General features: G+C 49.7%; 1 protein-coding gene across 1 annotated transcript; it reads right to left on the reverse strand.

Annotated features, from left to right (window-relative positions):
* Positions 1–543: 543 nt before the first annotated feature.
* LOC112543804 (5-hydroxytryptamine receptor 5A-like) lies at positions 544–16,562 on the reverse strand. Its single transcript, XM_075933245.2, has 2 exons — positions 14,719–16,562; positions 544–3,480 (listed from the first exon to the last, which is right to left on the reverse strand). Exons 1-2 carry the CDS (start codon positions 15,487–15,489, stop codon positions 3,148–3,150), a joined length of 1,104 nt encoding a protein of 367 aa, XP_075789360.2. The 5' UTR covers positions 15,490–16,562; the 3' UTR covers positions 544–3,147.
* Between the last annotated feature and the right edge of the window lie 226 nt (positions 16,563–16,788).

Raw genomic sequence — 16,788 nt, forward strand, 5'->3', positions numbered from 1 at the left:
ACTGATTTTGTACATTACAAAGTCAGTACTCTTGCGCAAATTCAAGCGACCAATCTAGACAGCTGGCAAATTTTTGCGCAAAAGCAACTGCTTTTGCGCAAAATCTTGCCAGTCTAGATACAGCCACTGTGTGTTTGTAATGTTCATCCCTTTCAACGCTGCTGATGTAATATCCATTCAATCGCTGGTAAACTGAGGCAATGAAAAGTTAAGGTAATAAACATTGCATTCAGAGCGAGGAATAAAACCTACATGCCTGGCTCCTGGTTTTTTGCTCCAACAATTTAAGAACTTTGTCTCCACTTTTCTTCCTTGTAGATGCCAACTATGGCTCATGAGATAAAATGGATGATGGGGCCTAAAGATTGTCATTCCTTTTCAGTGATCGCTGAAGGAAATGCTTGTGTGAATGACGGCTTGTTAGGATCTTTAAAATGTAGTGTTAAATGACATGTCAGTATTTGACTTTTAAAGACTCCAGTAATTCTCTGTAGTAGGAACTGTCAGAGGCAAAGAATCACAAGGAGAGTTTCATCTGTTTTTTTTATTTATAAAATGTGTGGATCAGAAAACCATCAGGGCATGTACAGTTTACAAAAATACACCAGTTCGATGGCCGTATGTAGTGGCGAGAAAAACGAAAGAACCACGGGATTGAGCTGGTGGACAGGGGCACAGCTTCAGTGATGCAACATTGATTTATACCAGCTGAGGATCTAGCTCCAACTTGCCTTTCTCCTCTAAGCCACTCCTGGCAGAAAGTGGACTCTCACGGTCTTACCAAAAACCCGCAAATGCTTTGGGGGAAAAATCTGTAAAATTAGAAACTTTCTAGTGTACCTTGAAAGTCATCAGCCTTGGAGTAGCAATGTGACCTGAAAGTTCCTATTAGCAGCCCCACACATTTAAATGGATGGGACAACAAACCATAACTACACAAGGCAGCCAGGCTCTTTGTGCATAATTCTTTTGCTTCCCTTCCCCTCTACATCTAAGTATCCGCTAGAGCAGAAAGGCCATAAGGCTTGTCTGTCTTTCTTTCTCTTCTAATGCTCACGGTTAACTCCTAAGTGGTTAGAGCGTTAGAGATTCAAAAGTACTAGAGAGAACAAGGAAAACATTCTGGAGGAGGTTTGTTTATCCTTCCATTCTAGTTGGTGTTCAGAGGTCTCTAGTATGCTCCAGAACTTTGTGAAACAATCTTCTCATGCAGAGCGTGTGCTTCTGTCAAGTTCAAGAGAGGCCTGTATAAATCCCTCTGGAGTTCAGTGCTGTCCTTGGCTGGAATAGAGTGGTATCCTAGCTGCCAATGGGCTTCATGGGAGATGACTACAGCCTCCCTATCACCACCACGGCTGAACTCACCCACTGTTGCGCAATGCTTCCTTTGACTTTTCCAACCAGCAGTGTGTAAACAAGAGGGCACATCTCCAGTTCTGTACAAAACAGAGTAACCTGTTCACATTTTAATTGTATGAAAGTTAAGCTCTTTGATAAGAAGAGATGTCGTTGTGTTCATTCCTCTGCCCCGCAGGAAACCTTTTCAGGTGCACTGCAATGAGCTTTGTTTAAAGCAAAGTAACACAAGTCATGGCCGATCACAAATTCTGCATCATTTTTTTTCCCCACTGTTGTAACTTAAACTACAGACATTTAATAACATTCTGGTGCGAAGCAGACTCAACTGTCAATCCCTCTTACTAGAACCAAACATGGAGGCCAATCCCTTCGACAAATTGTGCTGGGTAACAGTAAAATCCACGCGATCAGCACCCTGATGGATATGCTCATTAACTTGATGTTGACCAGAGAACAGACTGGTGCACTGCTGAGACCCAGAGAAATAGGTAAGTGTCTCATGTATTTATTCCAACCCTGTTTGCACATGATCCCTTGCTAGTGCTATAAAAAGCAATGCATGTAAACCGCAACTGTATTAAGGTATCAAGGAGATATCCTGAAGCTGGAGCTCACCAGGCGTGCTTCTACATGGCACCTGGAGCTCGAAATAAGTTATGCAATTTGAGCTACGCAAATTGTGTAGCTTATTTTGAGTCAATTTCGAGAGAGCTTATTTCGAAATTTGTCACTATCTACACAGCACTTATTTTAAAATAAATTGCTAGTCTGCAACGTCCCTTACTCCTTGTGGAATGAGATTTACAAAGATGTCAGAATAGCGAGCCTGCTATATTTTGAAATAATGGGTGTGCTCAAAAGACGTGGAATAGCTATTTTGGGATACCTCTGGTATCCCAAAATAGTGCTGCAGTGTAGACATAGCCCATGGGTGCAGAAAACTGGGAGAGTTCACCCTGCAGAGCTTGCGAACTGCATGGATAAAACTTCAAGGCTATCTTCTCAGCAGGTATCAATTGACTTTGGTGGAATGGTGCACATTTAAATCAGTTGGGGATCTGGCCTTACGATGCTGCTCCTGTAACCCAAGGGGACGTAATGGACCGTTAGTTTCAGTTAACTCAAAATTCACCTGTAATAATAATGTATAGGCATGGAGTCATGCTTGCAAGCACATGAGTGCTGTGTGCTTTGTTCACCTCAGGCTCCCTTCTTGCTCCAGTAGAGCTGCTCAACTTAGTCTCCTTTACTTCGATACCATTTTTGTTACTATTTAAATAAAGTGCATTTATCTTCTCCCCCCCCCCCCCCCCCAAGACATTCCTAAAATTAAACTAGTATCTGGCCCATGCACCAGTCAATCAGAGCTATTGCTTAACTGGCAGGTTTTTCATTCATGCCTGTGCTAGTTAAGATTCTACTTCATGGCAGCAAGAGTTGGCTGGATAGGGTTAGTCTGGTTAGATCAGATTAGGAGGATGCTAAAGGACCTTAATCTGTTTTTCCAGAATTTAGCATAACAATTCAAATCCTGGAGAAGGGAAGCATTCACCCCTTTATTCATCTATCAGGGTCTTTCTTCGGTACAGCCCAGCTGCAGCGTACATGCATTTCAATGGAAAACTGTACAGGGTAAATAGGTTTATGTCCCACATACAGGTATTGAGTATTCTTCACTGTTGCAAAATCCCTTGAGATAGCAGCTACTCTTTACAATCAGACATTTCACAAGCACCAATTTCTGTCAGTGTATTACATGGAAACGCAACCATCCTTCTTTCCCCTCTTTTATCTTTGTCTTACAAAAAGGTTCTTGAAGGCGCTGTTGTAATTTTTGTTAAATGCCGTATAAATAAGAGGATTAAAGAAAGAATTGGAGTACCCAAGCCAGAGAAAGATGCTTTTCCAGACGGGTGGAATGTTGCAGGAACAGAGGGGGCTTATTAATTCGGTGATAAAGAAAGGGATCCAGCAAAGTACAAAAACCCCAATTAAAATGCCAACCATCAAAGCTGCTTTTTTCTCTTTCTGTTCCCTCCATGTTTCCCCATCTGTCTGGAAAGTGATAGTCGCATGGCGAGCAGTAAACACCATCTGTGGTTCACGGGAAGCTTCTTTCACCTAAAAAAAAAAAAAAAAAAAAAAAAAAGCAAACATGAATTCTTACCAAGGCAGTTTGTTTGAGTCAAGTTATTATTATTGCTTAAATGACAGCATAACATCTGTGCACTTACAGCAAATGGACCAAGTGCCAGTCCTTGCAGGCTAAAAGAAACGGCCATGCAATGCTAAAACGACTGGGCTTCTGATCATGTTGGAAAAGTGAGTGTTACAGAGGAGAGTATATGGCCTTTTCTCTTTCTCGATGCTTAGTACTTTGGCTCTTGTTCTATAGACTGGCACCTAGAATTTGTTTGGTTTGTTATAAGCAAAGAAGATTGAAATAGTTTAATAATAATAGTAAAAACAAACAGTCCAGGAATTCTGGAAGCTGTGGGTTTTTTTTTTTCTGTTAGTACACTGCTACTAGATTGAGTGCTGTAACCATGGGTTACAAAGATACAGTAGAGATACGCATGACTTGGCTCTATTGTCACAAAATTGGATTCTCTTGTTATAACCAAGAAAAATGCCTGTCTTTGGAGTAGCTGTGGAATAAATCCCCACTAAAGTTCATACCGTGAAGCAAGTGTTATTGTAATCCATTGGTGAGAGGAATCTGTGGGTTCTACAATGAGGACCACTCAACTCATGCCAGCTGCTCAGTGGCAATGTGGAAGATAAACTGCCAATGATTATAGTGTCCATCAGATCTGGAAGGATTATTGTATCCCTTGATTATCAGTCAAGCAAAGGGTGGGACTTTAATAGGCCCTTAGACTGCACTCCTGCCAGACAACCCAATGGTATGTCAAGCACAGGTGCGAAAGATGACGAAAATACTGCCCACTAGAGCAAGTGGAAATGTTTCCCATCGATGCACTCTTTTGCTGGAAATTTGAGTTTTTGACTGAACAAAATTGTAAAAGAAATGTCTGCTTTCAATGGAAAATATCAATATGTCATCAAAAAAACAAACGCCTAAAACTGGAGGGGTTTTGATTTTCAACAACTCATGGAATTTGTTCAAGTGCTTTATGCTTCAATTCGCTCTATGGACTATCTGGCAGGACTACTTCTCCCATTGTGCATCATATCCAGGGATTTCTGTTGTGTACTGTCTCCCCTCAAGGGAAGTAGTCTGGCTAAAGAGCCGAGCCTATAGAGGAGAATAGGAACATAACGCTTCCCGACTCCAACTCCCATGGCGCATCACAATGCCATTTTGAATTAAAGAACTTCCTTCCCTCCTTCTCCCCCCACTCCCCCGGGTATGAAGTCAATTTTAAAAACCAAAATGGTTTTCTAACCCATGCTACTCCTAGCCTCGTAAAAGATATCAATTTTCTTTGGTAGGAGACACCTAAACCACTTTCTCTACCCCACAGCAGTTCCACAAGACATGTAGAAATGTCGAGTAGGTTAAAAAAAGAAACACCAAGAGCTGCTTGGAAGGGAAGGAAAGGTTTCACTTGTAGAGTGAATGCAGATTGGGTTTGTGTGGTGATGAGAATTAATGGGCCCAGTTTTGCCCACAGAAAATATTACTGTGACTTTTCCGTCACAATTAAAGGGTTCCCTAAGTTTTCAACTCAGCTAGGGAATACGATTATGAGGACAGCACAATAAAACACACAGTTTAGGGCCTGAGCCCTAAAACTCCTACAGAAGTGACAATTTAATAGGAGTTGCAAGGATTTGGCATCTCTTAGGAGACCGCGCCTTGTTCAGAAATTAGTTGCGTGCACTACAGAGGTATTCCACCTGCATGCGTAAGCTTTGTGATAGCTATTGACCCTCTGTTTAATGAGGACAGTAGCAGCCACAAAACTGAAATGTTGGCAAACGTTAAGCTATCACTCTTCAAGATGGATATCCCTAGATTCACCCAGAGATGTGAGGCATGACTGCAAAATGTAAGAGCAAGGTGATTAGAGGTGCTGGGAAAGAAGCAAAGGAAAATGAAATGCGTCACAATTGTTCCAAAAATGTAAATAGGATGCCAGTCATGTAGCAGGGGGTCACATGACTTGTCTGCAGGGGGACTGGCTCTGCATATGTTTAACCATGTGCTGCGAAAAGGATTCCAAACATCTTATATGAGTGCAAATTAGTGTCAAACATTGGACAATTACTCCTCCTGCGTGCTTGTTGTGAAGAGTGGGGTAAAGGAATCTATTGCTTATTTAGCTTATTTAGTATGGAGCTAGAGTACTGTACTTTGCTTGTGAGGCATAGCTAGAGGTCATCTGTCTATCAGTTCATGGCATTTTCTTTTCCATAGTACACTTAAAGTTTCTGGGAGTGGGGGAGTATAGAAACTGTTGATAGGGTGAGGCACTCAGAAATCCTGGCACTAATACTCCACTGCCTTGTGCGGCCATTGACATAGCTTCAAGCAGGCTTCGAACCATGTCTCAGCAGTGTGCTCTAATCAGAGCTAAAGCCATTTATAACTCTAGGCTAGGGAATGAGAAGGCAAGTATTTATATGCAGCGGCACAGCTGCAAGGCAGAGCTTGAGGCACTCCCACCACACAAAACACAACAGCCTGATAAGACACTCACATGGGCTATGGGTTCAAGGTCCCTGATCCCAGCCAGTCAGAATAGGGATCCTCCATGTTCCATGAGACTGAACTGCCAGTGGGCATAACTGGGTGGGATGGTCCTTCTCCTTTCCTAAGTGATTTCATTTTGGTGCCTAGATCCAAGGGAGGGGGTCACAGCTATGAATACTGAGTAAAGTTGGGGGTCTTACTGCATTTCAGGGGCAACCCGAGCTTTGCCCTCCCTCGCACTTTCCCTGCTCAGCTTGCTGGTTTCTGTGAATCCCTCTCTCGGGCACCTAACTGGGGGCTTATGGATTCTACCAGCATGCCCAAGAGTAAGACACTGCAATGCCTATGTCACCTTTGTGGATCTAGCTTTGCATAATCTTCAAGCTATCACTGGATCCCTATCTCATAGCATCAGCTGGAAGGCAGCTAAACAGTCACAGGTGGAGTTATGCCCAAATTCCTCTAACAAGAGCCAGCCAATGCACGACAGGTGGCCCACTTTGCACTGGGGTACTTCATCACAAGGAGGAGGCCAAAGAAGAATCAGGCCTGTTGTGTATTCTGAAGGCAGAAACGAAGTCAGCATTATGTGCCTGGCAAAGAGGGGTCCAACCTGCTATAGTGATGCAGCAGAAATAAGGCATTGAGAGCATCAGAAATATTTGTCAATACAAATAAAAGGGGTCTGAGCATTAAGTTGGAGCCAAGTGCATACTCTGAATTCCCTAGCCCTTTTGGTCTCTGTCATAAAGCACATTAAGGCTAGCAGATCAGTGTCTCTTTGCAGACTGGCTTACTCAGTTTTAAGCAGAGTTATTTGTTTCCATCCTGCTAGAACATCCATCCATCCAGTCAGCTACATGGAGGCAGAGGTGGGCGCTTCTTAAAATAGTTTACAGCAATCAATTTCATTACACACATTGAGGTTTGAAGTACTGTCTATAGGGGAATAAATACACTTTGTACACATTGCATTAATCCCCTTTTCCTCTAGGAAGCACGGCTGGTGAAACAATCAAAATGAATTCTCTTCCCCTTCCCCAGGAGCCTTTGGAGGGAGGGAGGATGATTTTGTCCATGGCACAACATACTTCAGATGGGCTGCTGCTAATGCAGTATGCACGTGCGGCCTAATCCAGCCATTGAAATCAACAGAAATTCTCCCACTGATTTAGGTTTAAGTATTTTAGGATTTCTTCAGATTTAAATATGTGATACTTCCTGTGGTCACTGTTCACGTTTCACCAATGAATTTTTTTGGACTCCAGTGCTGCTTTGGGCCTCTGAGCACTGTTGTTCCAATATGACTATTAAATAATAATGAAAATACAAATGACAGTCTATCGCGTCTGCAAAGAATGGTATTGATGGCTGCCATCTCTATGAAAGGGCCAGATTTCTGAGGAATATTGGGTGTTGTTGCATCAACTTCAGCAGACTGGAGATATTTAAATGTGATTTGCCCCCGTTTAGCCAAACAGCTTTCAATAGATTCAGATGAGCTTCAGGTAAGCAGAGACAGGAATATACTGCTCCGTAATGTCATCAAATCACCAAAAGGTTAAGAATCAAAGATCTCTCAGCTGCAATTTGCACTTATAGGCCTTCCATGAATATTTAACAGTCTCTCAAAAAGAAAATTAATGCCCTGATGCAGCAACATGGAAGTTAAGCACGTAGTTAAGTGCTTTTCTCATCTAGGACCCAAAGCAGTTGCATGAAAAGTAGAAGATAAAGAGAGAGAATGATGGAAATCGTTCTGGAAAGTGATCACCCTAAGCCTTTGGTACCTTCCAGCTGATTCCTAGCTATTCTGGGGAGTTTTCCTAGGCAGCTGCATTCTTACACTTGATAAAACAAAACATTAGCTCTGATCCTGGTCTGTGTTGAGAATTTTTTATGCTACTTCATGAGCACAGAGGCCTTCACGACAACGTAACTGGCCATGAGGTGATTATTGTAGTGTAAGGAGATCCTGGGTGGCCCAGAGAGCTAGAGGGAGAAGCTCCATACATGGAGCATTGCCTCAGCTAACAGATCAGGGAGATGGTACATCTTCCACAGCTGCTCCTATGCCTGGATGGGGGTGTAGGCTCAAATAGCATTTGAGCTCTTTCCAGCCCTAACAATTATGTTTCCTTCTTAAGGGCCAGATCCAACTCCCATTGAAATGTCATTGGAAAGTGGATCAACCCCATCTCCAGTTCTGGAGCAGATTCTACACTATCCCAGTTCCCCCAAGTCGTTCAGGGAAACTTCTGACTTACCTGAAACTAGAGGAATCCTCCATCGGGTTTAAATCGCTTGGGACACTGGCACAAAGTAGAATTACTAGGGCCCAAAATGATTGCAGTCAATGGAACTATGCTTGAACCTCTTATCTGGCCACTATGTAAAACAGGGTGTGCCAGATTAAAAATTTTGCTGGGCCAGAGAGGGTGTGAAGATGGGGGTGGGGTGTTTACTTGGCCCTCAGTGCCCCCCACCACTATGGGAGTGGTACACAGAAGCCTTCGACAGAGCACTTCATGGCACTGCTGTTCCCCCAGCTGTGAGGGAGGGGGAAGACGTAGAGTCACCTCCTCCTCCCCCTGCCAGTGTCCGCACCACCGGAACTCCAGAATTACAGGCAACCAGAGTACGGAGGTTGCCGTGTACTTTCAAAAGGATTACTCATGCTCTTAGAGAGGAGACAAGGGCAGAGGACCCACACCCTCCTACCTGATTATTTGGTCCTGGGAAGCTGAACCAGCTCTAAAGCAGGATATATTGTATAACTCAGTAGAGGTGAGTTCTGAACGCAAGAATGCAGGGCCTAGTCCCAAGCCCCTTGATGTCAGTGGAAAAATGCCCTTTAACCTTCTGAGTGTGGATCAAGTCTTCACTGTACAAAGATGTAGGCTTTGGTACGCATGTTGTGTCTAGCCCTTCATGCTTAACTTGGGGCCAGATCCTGCAACACTTTCTCATGCAAACAACTTATCCTTATGGGCAAGATTCTGCCATTCTTACTCACACTGAGCAATGCTTGACTCCACAAATAATCCCATTGATTTTCATAGTGCTCTAAAGAGTGTCTGGCTCAGAGACTAATCCCACTTATTTCAACAGGACTCTTTCCAGAGATAAGGTCTTGTTCACTGTGAAAAAGCATGTCACGGTCGGGCTCTGTGGGGCAAGAGCCGGGAAAGTAATCACATAAGCAAAGGGTGACGCACATGGATAAGGGCTAGAGAATCAAGTCTTTGGTTACGAAAAAAACTTGCATCAAAGAAGACTAGCTTGATTTCGAGTTTGATTCTGCAGTCTTTGCACGGGCAAAACGTCCATTTGTTTCAGCGGGAAATAAGTATGTATTTAAAATAGACAACCCTGAGTTTCTTATCTTCATTACAGGCTAGAAGCAGCTAGGAATGTGAATGGGTAATTGGTTAAACGGTTCCCTGGGAGCAGCCCCCCACCTGCGGCCTGCTCCAGCCACGACTGCCAGCCCCGCATGTGGGGGCTGGATCAGTGAGATCCCACTTAGTTGGTTAACCAGTTAAAGGTTAAGTTAACCAGTTAAATGTTAGGTTAACTAACTAGCCAAGATTTTACATCCCGAGAAGCAGCCTCTCAAATATTTCATTTTTCTTCTTCTCACAAACATCTCAATGGTTTTTAAAACTCCTAGGTTCAGATTTTAGTCAAAATTCTGCTCTCGATTGCACTAATTAACTACACTCAGCTCAACTGAGTTATTCTGGATTTACACCATTGTAACTAAGTGCAGGAATTGGCCCTCTATATGCCAAGTCTCAGGCTGGAGACAATTTTTCGTATCTTATATATAATTATATTGACAATTTGTAAAGCACTTTGCGGTCTGGTTCTGATGGCTGAAAAGCACTATATGGAAGGAAGATACAATTATAATTCTTCCAGCTGGAGCACCAGTTTCTTAAAGCAGTTTTGATGGCATTTAAGTACTGTGACTTCAAATCTCTTCTTCAATCTCAGTTGCCAGAAGGAGTGAATCCCACTCCTCTCCTCCATCCCCCACCCCAATCTAGGGATGTAAGCAAGGAGTCAACTACCTGATAAGCATAGGATTATTGGGTAGTTGAGTGAGTACTGGACTACTCACTTCCCCTCCCTCCAGTGCCTCCTCTGTATCAGAGGCAGCAACGGGAGGGGAAGCAGGAGCTGGTGCTGGGGGGAGCTCTTACAACATGTCAAATGCAAAGCCACAGCAGTCCTGGATCCAGGACTGCTCACTCCTAGCTTGCGCCGCCCCCAGGAGCTCACCTCGCTGCAACTCTGCACTTTAAATGTAGTAAGAGCCCAGTGACTTTTACTACATTTAAAATGCAGAGCCGCAGCAGTGGTAGCTAGCCTCTCTCCCTTCCCCCCATCATCAACTACTCAAGTAGTGGATGGAGTTAACTGTTGATTAACATCCCTACCCCCAACCCCATGCAGGGGTGGTTAGCAACCTGGGCATGCAGTTCTAATCCAGTGCCACAATATGTTATTCCCCCTCCCCTGGCACAATCTCCCCACAGGCAGTACTATCAGTGCTCTCCTTCAGCTTGAGAAGCTCTGCAAGTCTTTGATGGCTATTGCTGATAGGCTGCAGTTCTAATGATTAAATCACGCTAGAAATGCTAACAGCAGGGAATGCTAGAAATGCTGGGAGATAGAGTGGCCAGGGGTGTAGGGAAGGAGTGAGGCTGGAAGAGAACAACAGTGATGCAGGAAGGATGACATGGGGTGGATAAGGGGAGAAAGGGAAGAGAAGTGAAATGAAGGATAAAAGTGGCAAGAGATAAGAAGGCAGAAATCAGTGGGCACAAGAAGAGGGAGACACAGTCAAGGCAGGCTGCATCCACAAAACTATCAATTTCACCTGGGCATGGAAGGAGAAAAACTAAATTGCTGGAGTACCTGATTGAAGGGTTGAAATGAAATATGCCCCTTATTCCAGAAATGCTTATCCCTGTTTTTTTGTGTTCCACTTTGACAACATCTGTGCATATAGCTCATTTTTATGCAAACTTTAAAAAAAAATCTAGGCATTTCAGCACTTTCTGTGGAATGTTTTGGGAAGAATGCTCAACTCTACAGCCCCATTGTTTTTCCCTAAACTTTTCACAATCTGGTATTTTGGACTCAATCCTGCTCCTGCTGAAGCCAAATTCTCACTATCTCAATGTGGCTGGGACCAAGCTTTTTATAAATGCCTCACAATCTTTTACATCAGCAATAAACTACTATTTATTGCAATAAAACTCCCCATGATTTTTCTTCCTTCTCCATGGGTTAATGTCTGAGCTTTGCTTACCAAGTCTCTGGAGCAATAAGTGCTCAGAGCACTGCCTCAGGCATTTAGCTCTTCCACCAGGTGTTAAAGATTTCCCAGGGGAGTAGGATGATGCTCTATAAACCTGCAAAGGAAGCTTAATTTTTTTTCAGCCACATTGTAAAGTTCACACTTATGACAGCATGGATTCCATATATATTTAGAATTAACTCCCCCTTCCTCTCCCTCCCCCTCGCCCCCCCAAAAAACCAACCCAGGACATTGTTTAAATTTCTGAAAAAGATTAGTTACACAATCTTAGCAGTATTCTCAATTCAATTAGTTTTCCAGAATGATAGGCTGTAACAGTTTCTTCTACATAAATGTCCATGAAAGCAAATGCATTGTATATATTTAGTTTGGCGTTTGTCTCTGGGGACGTTGTAGATAAATCCCAAGCAATGTATGTGTCATATTTGTAATTAGAGAAGTAAACTTGGCAGGAAAGCTGTGCAAAAAGGTGGGAGGGGAGGAATGCATTTCCAAAGGCTTGGGGCACTCATCTTTTGTAACACATTTTCTGGTTTAGTGCAGGCACTAGCTCTAGAATGACTTTTTTTCTATATGCCAATTTAAACCATATGTATCTCTTTATTTTAAGACATAAGGTCCAAGTCCTCTGAGGTACCAAGTGCCTTTTACAATCTGTAGATGCTGTCACTGCTCCCTAGAGTGAATTCAGACCTTAACATGAGTCCACTGTAATATATACACACCATGGACTTCAATCTGAAGTTGAAATCCATGCAGCTATTTATAGGACAGGCCTGAAAACAATTCCATTCTACCAAATATTTTGAGGTTTTGAAATTTGTGTTTTGTTGCCGACTAAAAATGAGACTCTTCAATTTTTTTCCTCAGAGAAGCATCAACCACTCAGCTCAGACTAGCCAGCAGACTGGTGATTAGTGTACTCACCTGGGATGGAGGGATCAAGTTCTAGTTCAGAACCAGAACTTAAATGTGAGTCTCCCACATCCCTGCTGAGTGCCCAAAACACTGGGTTATGGCTATTCTGAGTAGGCTGCTCTCTTCCCCATTGGGTCCAAGAAACCTTCCAAATAAAGTGTTCATCAAAACATTTTCTTTTGACAAAATGGTATTTTTTTATGAAAAATTTTTTGGTTAAGTTTTTCATCTGGCTCTTCTGTGTGAGGTTCAACTCTCCTGTACAGAGCCAGGCCCAATAGAGGGAACAGTGCTGAGTAGTGAGGTTAGATATAGTGTGATCCTATCTGTTACATGACTATTCTACAGTCCCCAGGGGCGGGCCCCACTCCCAGGGAGCCCCCTTATATCAGGGGCAGCAGCAAGGGTGGCAGGCAGGATCTGGTCCAGGAGATGAGCCAGTTAAAAACCAGCTGCTGGAGCAGACTAGTTACCTGCTGCCCAACGCCGCTGCCTCCATATAGGGGCAGCAGCATGGGGTGGCAACAGCCCCTGTCTGCGGGGAGCTCAGCACCCACCAGACAGAGGTGGAGGGGCAGGTGGCCCTGCAGAGCTGGTGCTGTGGGGTACCAGATTTTAAGCCTGCTTTCCTCCATCCCCCGCACAGCCCAGTGGTACCTGATTGCCCCCCTGTCCAGCCTAGCAGTGCCTGCTTGCCCCCTCCCGCCCCCGTATGCAGCCCAGCGGTACCTGTCCTGCTTGCCCCCTCCCGCACCCCCATGCAGCCCAGCGGTACCTGTCCTGCTTGCCCCCTCCCACCCCCCTGTGCAGCCCAGCGGTACCTGTCCTGCTTGCCCCCTCCCACCCCCCTGTGCAGCCCAGCGGTACCTGTCCTGCTTGCCCCCTCCCGCCCCCCTGTGCATCCCAGCGGTACCTGTCCTGCTTGCTCCCTCCCGCCCCCCCATGCAGCCCAGCGGTACCTGTCCTGCTTGCTCCCTCCCGCCCCCCGTGCAGCCCAGCGGTACCTGTCCTGCTTGCCCCCTCCCGCCCCCCCATGCAGCCCAGCGGTACCTGTCCTGCTTGCCCCCTCCCGCCCCCCCATGCAGCCCAGCGGTACCTGTCCTGCTTGCCCCCTCCCGCCCCCCCATGCAGCCCAGCGGTACCTGTCCTGCTTGCCCCCTCCCACCCCCCTGTGCATCCCAGCAGTACCTGTCCTGTTTGCCCCCTCCCGCCCCCCTGTGCATCCCAGCGGTACCTGTCCTGCTTGCCCCCTCCCACTCCCCTATGCAGCCCAGCGGTACCTGTCCTGTTTGCCCCCTCCCGCCCCCCTGTGCATCCCAGCGGTACCTGTCCTGCTTGCCCCCTCCCACTCCCCTATGCAGCCCAGCGGTACCTGTCCTGCTTGCCCCTCCCGCCCCCCTGTGCAGCCCAGCGGTACCTGTCCTGCTTGCCCCCTCCCGCTCCCCTGTGCAGCCCAGCGGTACCTGTCCTGCTTGCCCCCTCCCGCTCCCCTGTGCATCCCAGCGGTACCTGTCCTGCTTGCCCCCTCCCGCTCCCCTGTGCATCCCAGCGGTGCCTGTCCTGCTTGCCCCCTCCCGCCCCCCTGTGCAGCCCAGCGGTACCTGTCCTGCTTGCCCCCTCCCGCTCCCCTGTGCATCCCAGCGGTACCTGTTCTGCTTGCCCCCTCCCGCTCCCCTGTGCAGCCCAGCGGTACCTGTCCTGTTTGCCCCCTCCCGCCCCCCTGTGCAGCCCAGCGGTACCTGTCCTGCTTGCCCCCTCCCGCCCCCCTGTGCAGCCCAGCGGTACCTGTCCTGCTTGCCCCTCCCGCCCCCCTGTGCATGCCAGCGGTGCCTGTCCTGCTTGCCCCTCCCGCTCCCCTGTGCATCCCAGCGGTGCCTGTCCTGCTTGCCCCCTCCCGCTCCCCTGTGCATCCCAGCGGTGCCTGTCCTGCTTGCCCCTCCCGCCCCCCTGTGCATCCCAGCGGTACCTGTCCTGCTTGCCCCCTCCCGCTCCCCTGTGCATCCCAGCGGTACCTGTCCTGCTTGCCCCTCCCGCCCCCCTGTGCAGCCCAGCGGTGCCTGTCCTGCTTGCCCCCTCCCGCCCCCCTGTGCATCCCAGCAGTACCTGTCCTGTTTGCCCCCTCCCGCCCCCCTGTGCATCCCAGCGGTGCCTGTCCTGCTTGCCCCCTCCCGCCCCCCTGTGCATCCCAGCGGTGCCTGTCCTGCTTGCCCCTCCCGCCCCCCTGTGCATCCCAGCGGTACCTGTCCTGCTTGCCCCCTCCCGCTCCCCTGTGCATCCCAGCGGTACCTGTCCTGCTTGCCCCTCCCGCCCCCCTATGCAGCCCAGCGGTACCTGTCCTGCTTGCCCCTCCCGCCCCCCTGTGCATCCCAGCGGTGCCTGTCCTGCTTGCCCCCCCCCTCCCGCCCCCCTGTGCAGCCCAGCGGTGCCTGCGGCTCTTTCCCGGGCCCACCTCCGGCAGCGGCAGGACCGCGTTCGCCCGGCGCCCGCCGATGCGGAACCGGGCCGCCTTGTAGATCCTCCAGTAGACGAAGAGCACGACGCAGAGCGGCAGGTAGAAGGCGCCGCAGGTGGAGAAGACGGCGTAGGAGGGCGCCTGGCTGACCTGGCAGCGCTGCTGCTCGGGGCTGTAGGTCTCGCCCCAGCCGGAGAGGGGCGCCAGGGAGATGACGGCGGAGAGGGCCCAGGTGAGGGCGATCATGGCGTTGGAGACGCGGCGGCGGGCGCGCAGCGTGTACTGCAGGTGCCGGGTGATGGTCCAGTAGCGGTCCAGGGCGATGGCCGTCACGTTCCAGATGCTGGCCGTGCAGCACAGCACGTCGAAGGAGATCCACGCGTGGCACAGCGCCCGGCCCAGCCGCCAGCGCCGCCCGGCCGACAGCTCCTTCACCAGGCTCAGCGGCATGACCAGCGCCGCCACCAGCACGTCGGACACGGCGGTGGAGGCCACCAGGTTGTGGGGCACGCGGTGGAAGGTCTTGACCCGCAGGATGGTCACCAGCACCAGCAGGTTCCACAGGAAGGTGGCGACGGTCAGCAGGGCCAGCAGCGTGAGGATGAGGAGGCTGAAGACGGAGAAGGGCTCCCGGGGCCGCCAGGTGGGGCCGCCGCCGCCCCCCAGCTCAGCGGTGGAGTTGCCGCCCGCCGGGGCGGAGGACGCGTTGATCTCCATGGCTGGCGGGCTCGGGATCCTGCGGGCCCATGGGGTTGGGCTCTGGGCCATGCCCGGCCGCAGCAGCAAAGCGGGCGAGGGGAGCAGCGCCGGGCTGCGTCCGGCCCGGGGGGCAGCCCGCTCGGTTGCCCCTCGCCCGGGGAGACGCGCCGCAGCCGGCCCCTCTCCCTGCGAAATGCCCCGGGCGCCGGCAAGCGACGTGAGTCTAGAGCCGCGCTCCGGCTGCCTCCCCTCGGCGGCTGCTCTCTGCTGTTGCCATGTGCTCCCGCCTGCCGCCCTGCAAGGGACGCGGCGCCGCCCCCCGCCCGCCTGCGCTCCGGGATCCCGCTGCAGGAAAGGGCCAAGGGAGAGAGGCTCGCTCGGGTCCGCCTGGTGCGGGGCTTCGGAGGCTGGGCGGAGCAAGCAGCGCTTCCCGGCGGGGGGCTGGGAGAAAAGCCGCTCCCGCAGGCAGGCGCCCGCCAGACACAGCGAGCGTCAAACGCAGGGCTCCCAGCAAAGCCCCCTCCCACTGCTCTGCAACAGCCCGAGCGCCCTGCCACGGCCCGTCACCCCTCTGCCCGCTCCTGCAACAGCCCGAGCGCCCTGCCACGGCCCCTCACCCCTCTGCCCGCTCCTGCAACAGCCCGAGCGCCCTGCCACGGCCCCTCACCCCTCTGCCCGCTCCTGCAACAGCCCGAGCGCCCTGCCACGGCCCCTCACCCCTCTGCTCTCCTGCAACAGCCCGAGCGCCCTGCCACGGCCCCTCGCCCCTCTGCCCGCTCCTGCAACAGCCCGAGCGCCCTTCCACGGCCCCTCACCCCTCTGCCCGCTCCTGCAACAGCCCGAGCGCCCTGCCACGGCCCCTCACCCCTCTGCCCGCTCCTGCAACAGCCCGAGCGCCCTGCCATACCTAACCTACCCCTCTCCTGGAACAGCCCGAGTACAGTACATCCTCTCCTCACATCAACCCCTCCCTCCTCCAACCATCCCACCTCTCCCTTCTGCTGCAACAATCAGACGCCCTCCCAGAACCAAACCAACCCTCTCACCCAACCCTTACAGATAGAGCACCCCACACATCCCCTCCTGTTACAGCCTGCACCTTCATACACTTTCCTCTGTAACAGCCAGAATAGCTACCCCCACCAGCCAGTGCCCTCCTTACACTCAGAAAATTGCACCCTGCCCCAACCATCCCACTCCCACTCCCACACCTGAACTAACCAAAGAATCAGACTCCACCCACCACACTCACTCACTCATCTCAGTAACAACCAGAGAACCCCACCCCAGTTCTGTAATGGTTATAACCTTCTGCCCCACCAGGGTGCAACCACAGTTGTCCTAAGGAAGGGACTCAGTGCAGGAGAA

Source organism: Pelodiscus sinensis, chromosome 7 (genome assembly GCF_052426305.1).
Source record: "Pelodiscus sinensis isolate ZL-2025 chromosome 7, ASM5242630v1, whole genome shotgun sequence".
Classification (NCBI taxonomy): domain Eukaryota; kingdom Metazoa; phylum Chordata; order Testudines; family Trionychidae; genus Pelodiscus; species Pelodiscus sinensis.

What these genes read in the sequence shown, in the direction of transcription:
- LOC112543804 (XM_075933245.2), bottom strand. Translation starts at nt 15,489, where the DNA reads ATGGCCCAGAGCCCAACCCCATGGGCCCGCAGGATCCCGAGCCCGCCA. An exon ending in CGGTCCTGCCGCTGCCGGAG is followed by an intron (nt 3,481 to 14,718) that starts GTGGGCCCGGGA and finishes TTTTTTTTTTAG; the next exon opens with GTGAAAGAAGCTTCCCGTGA.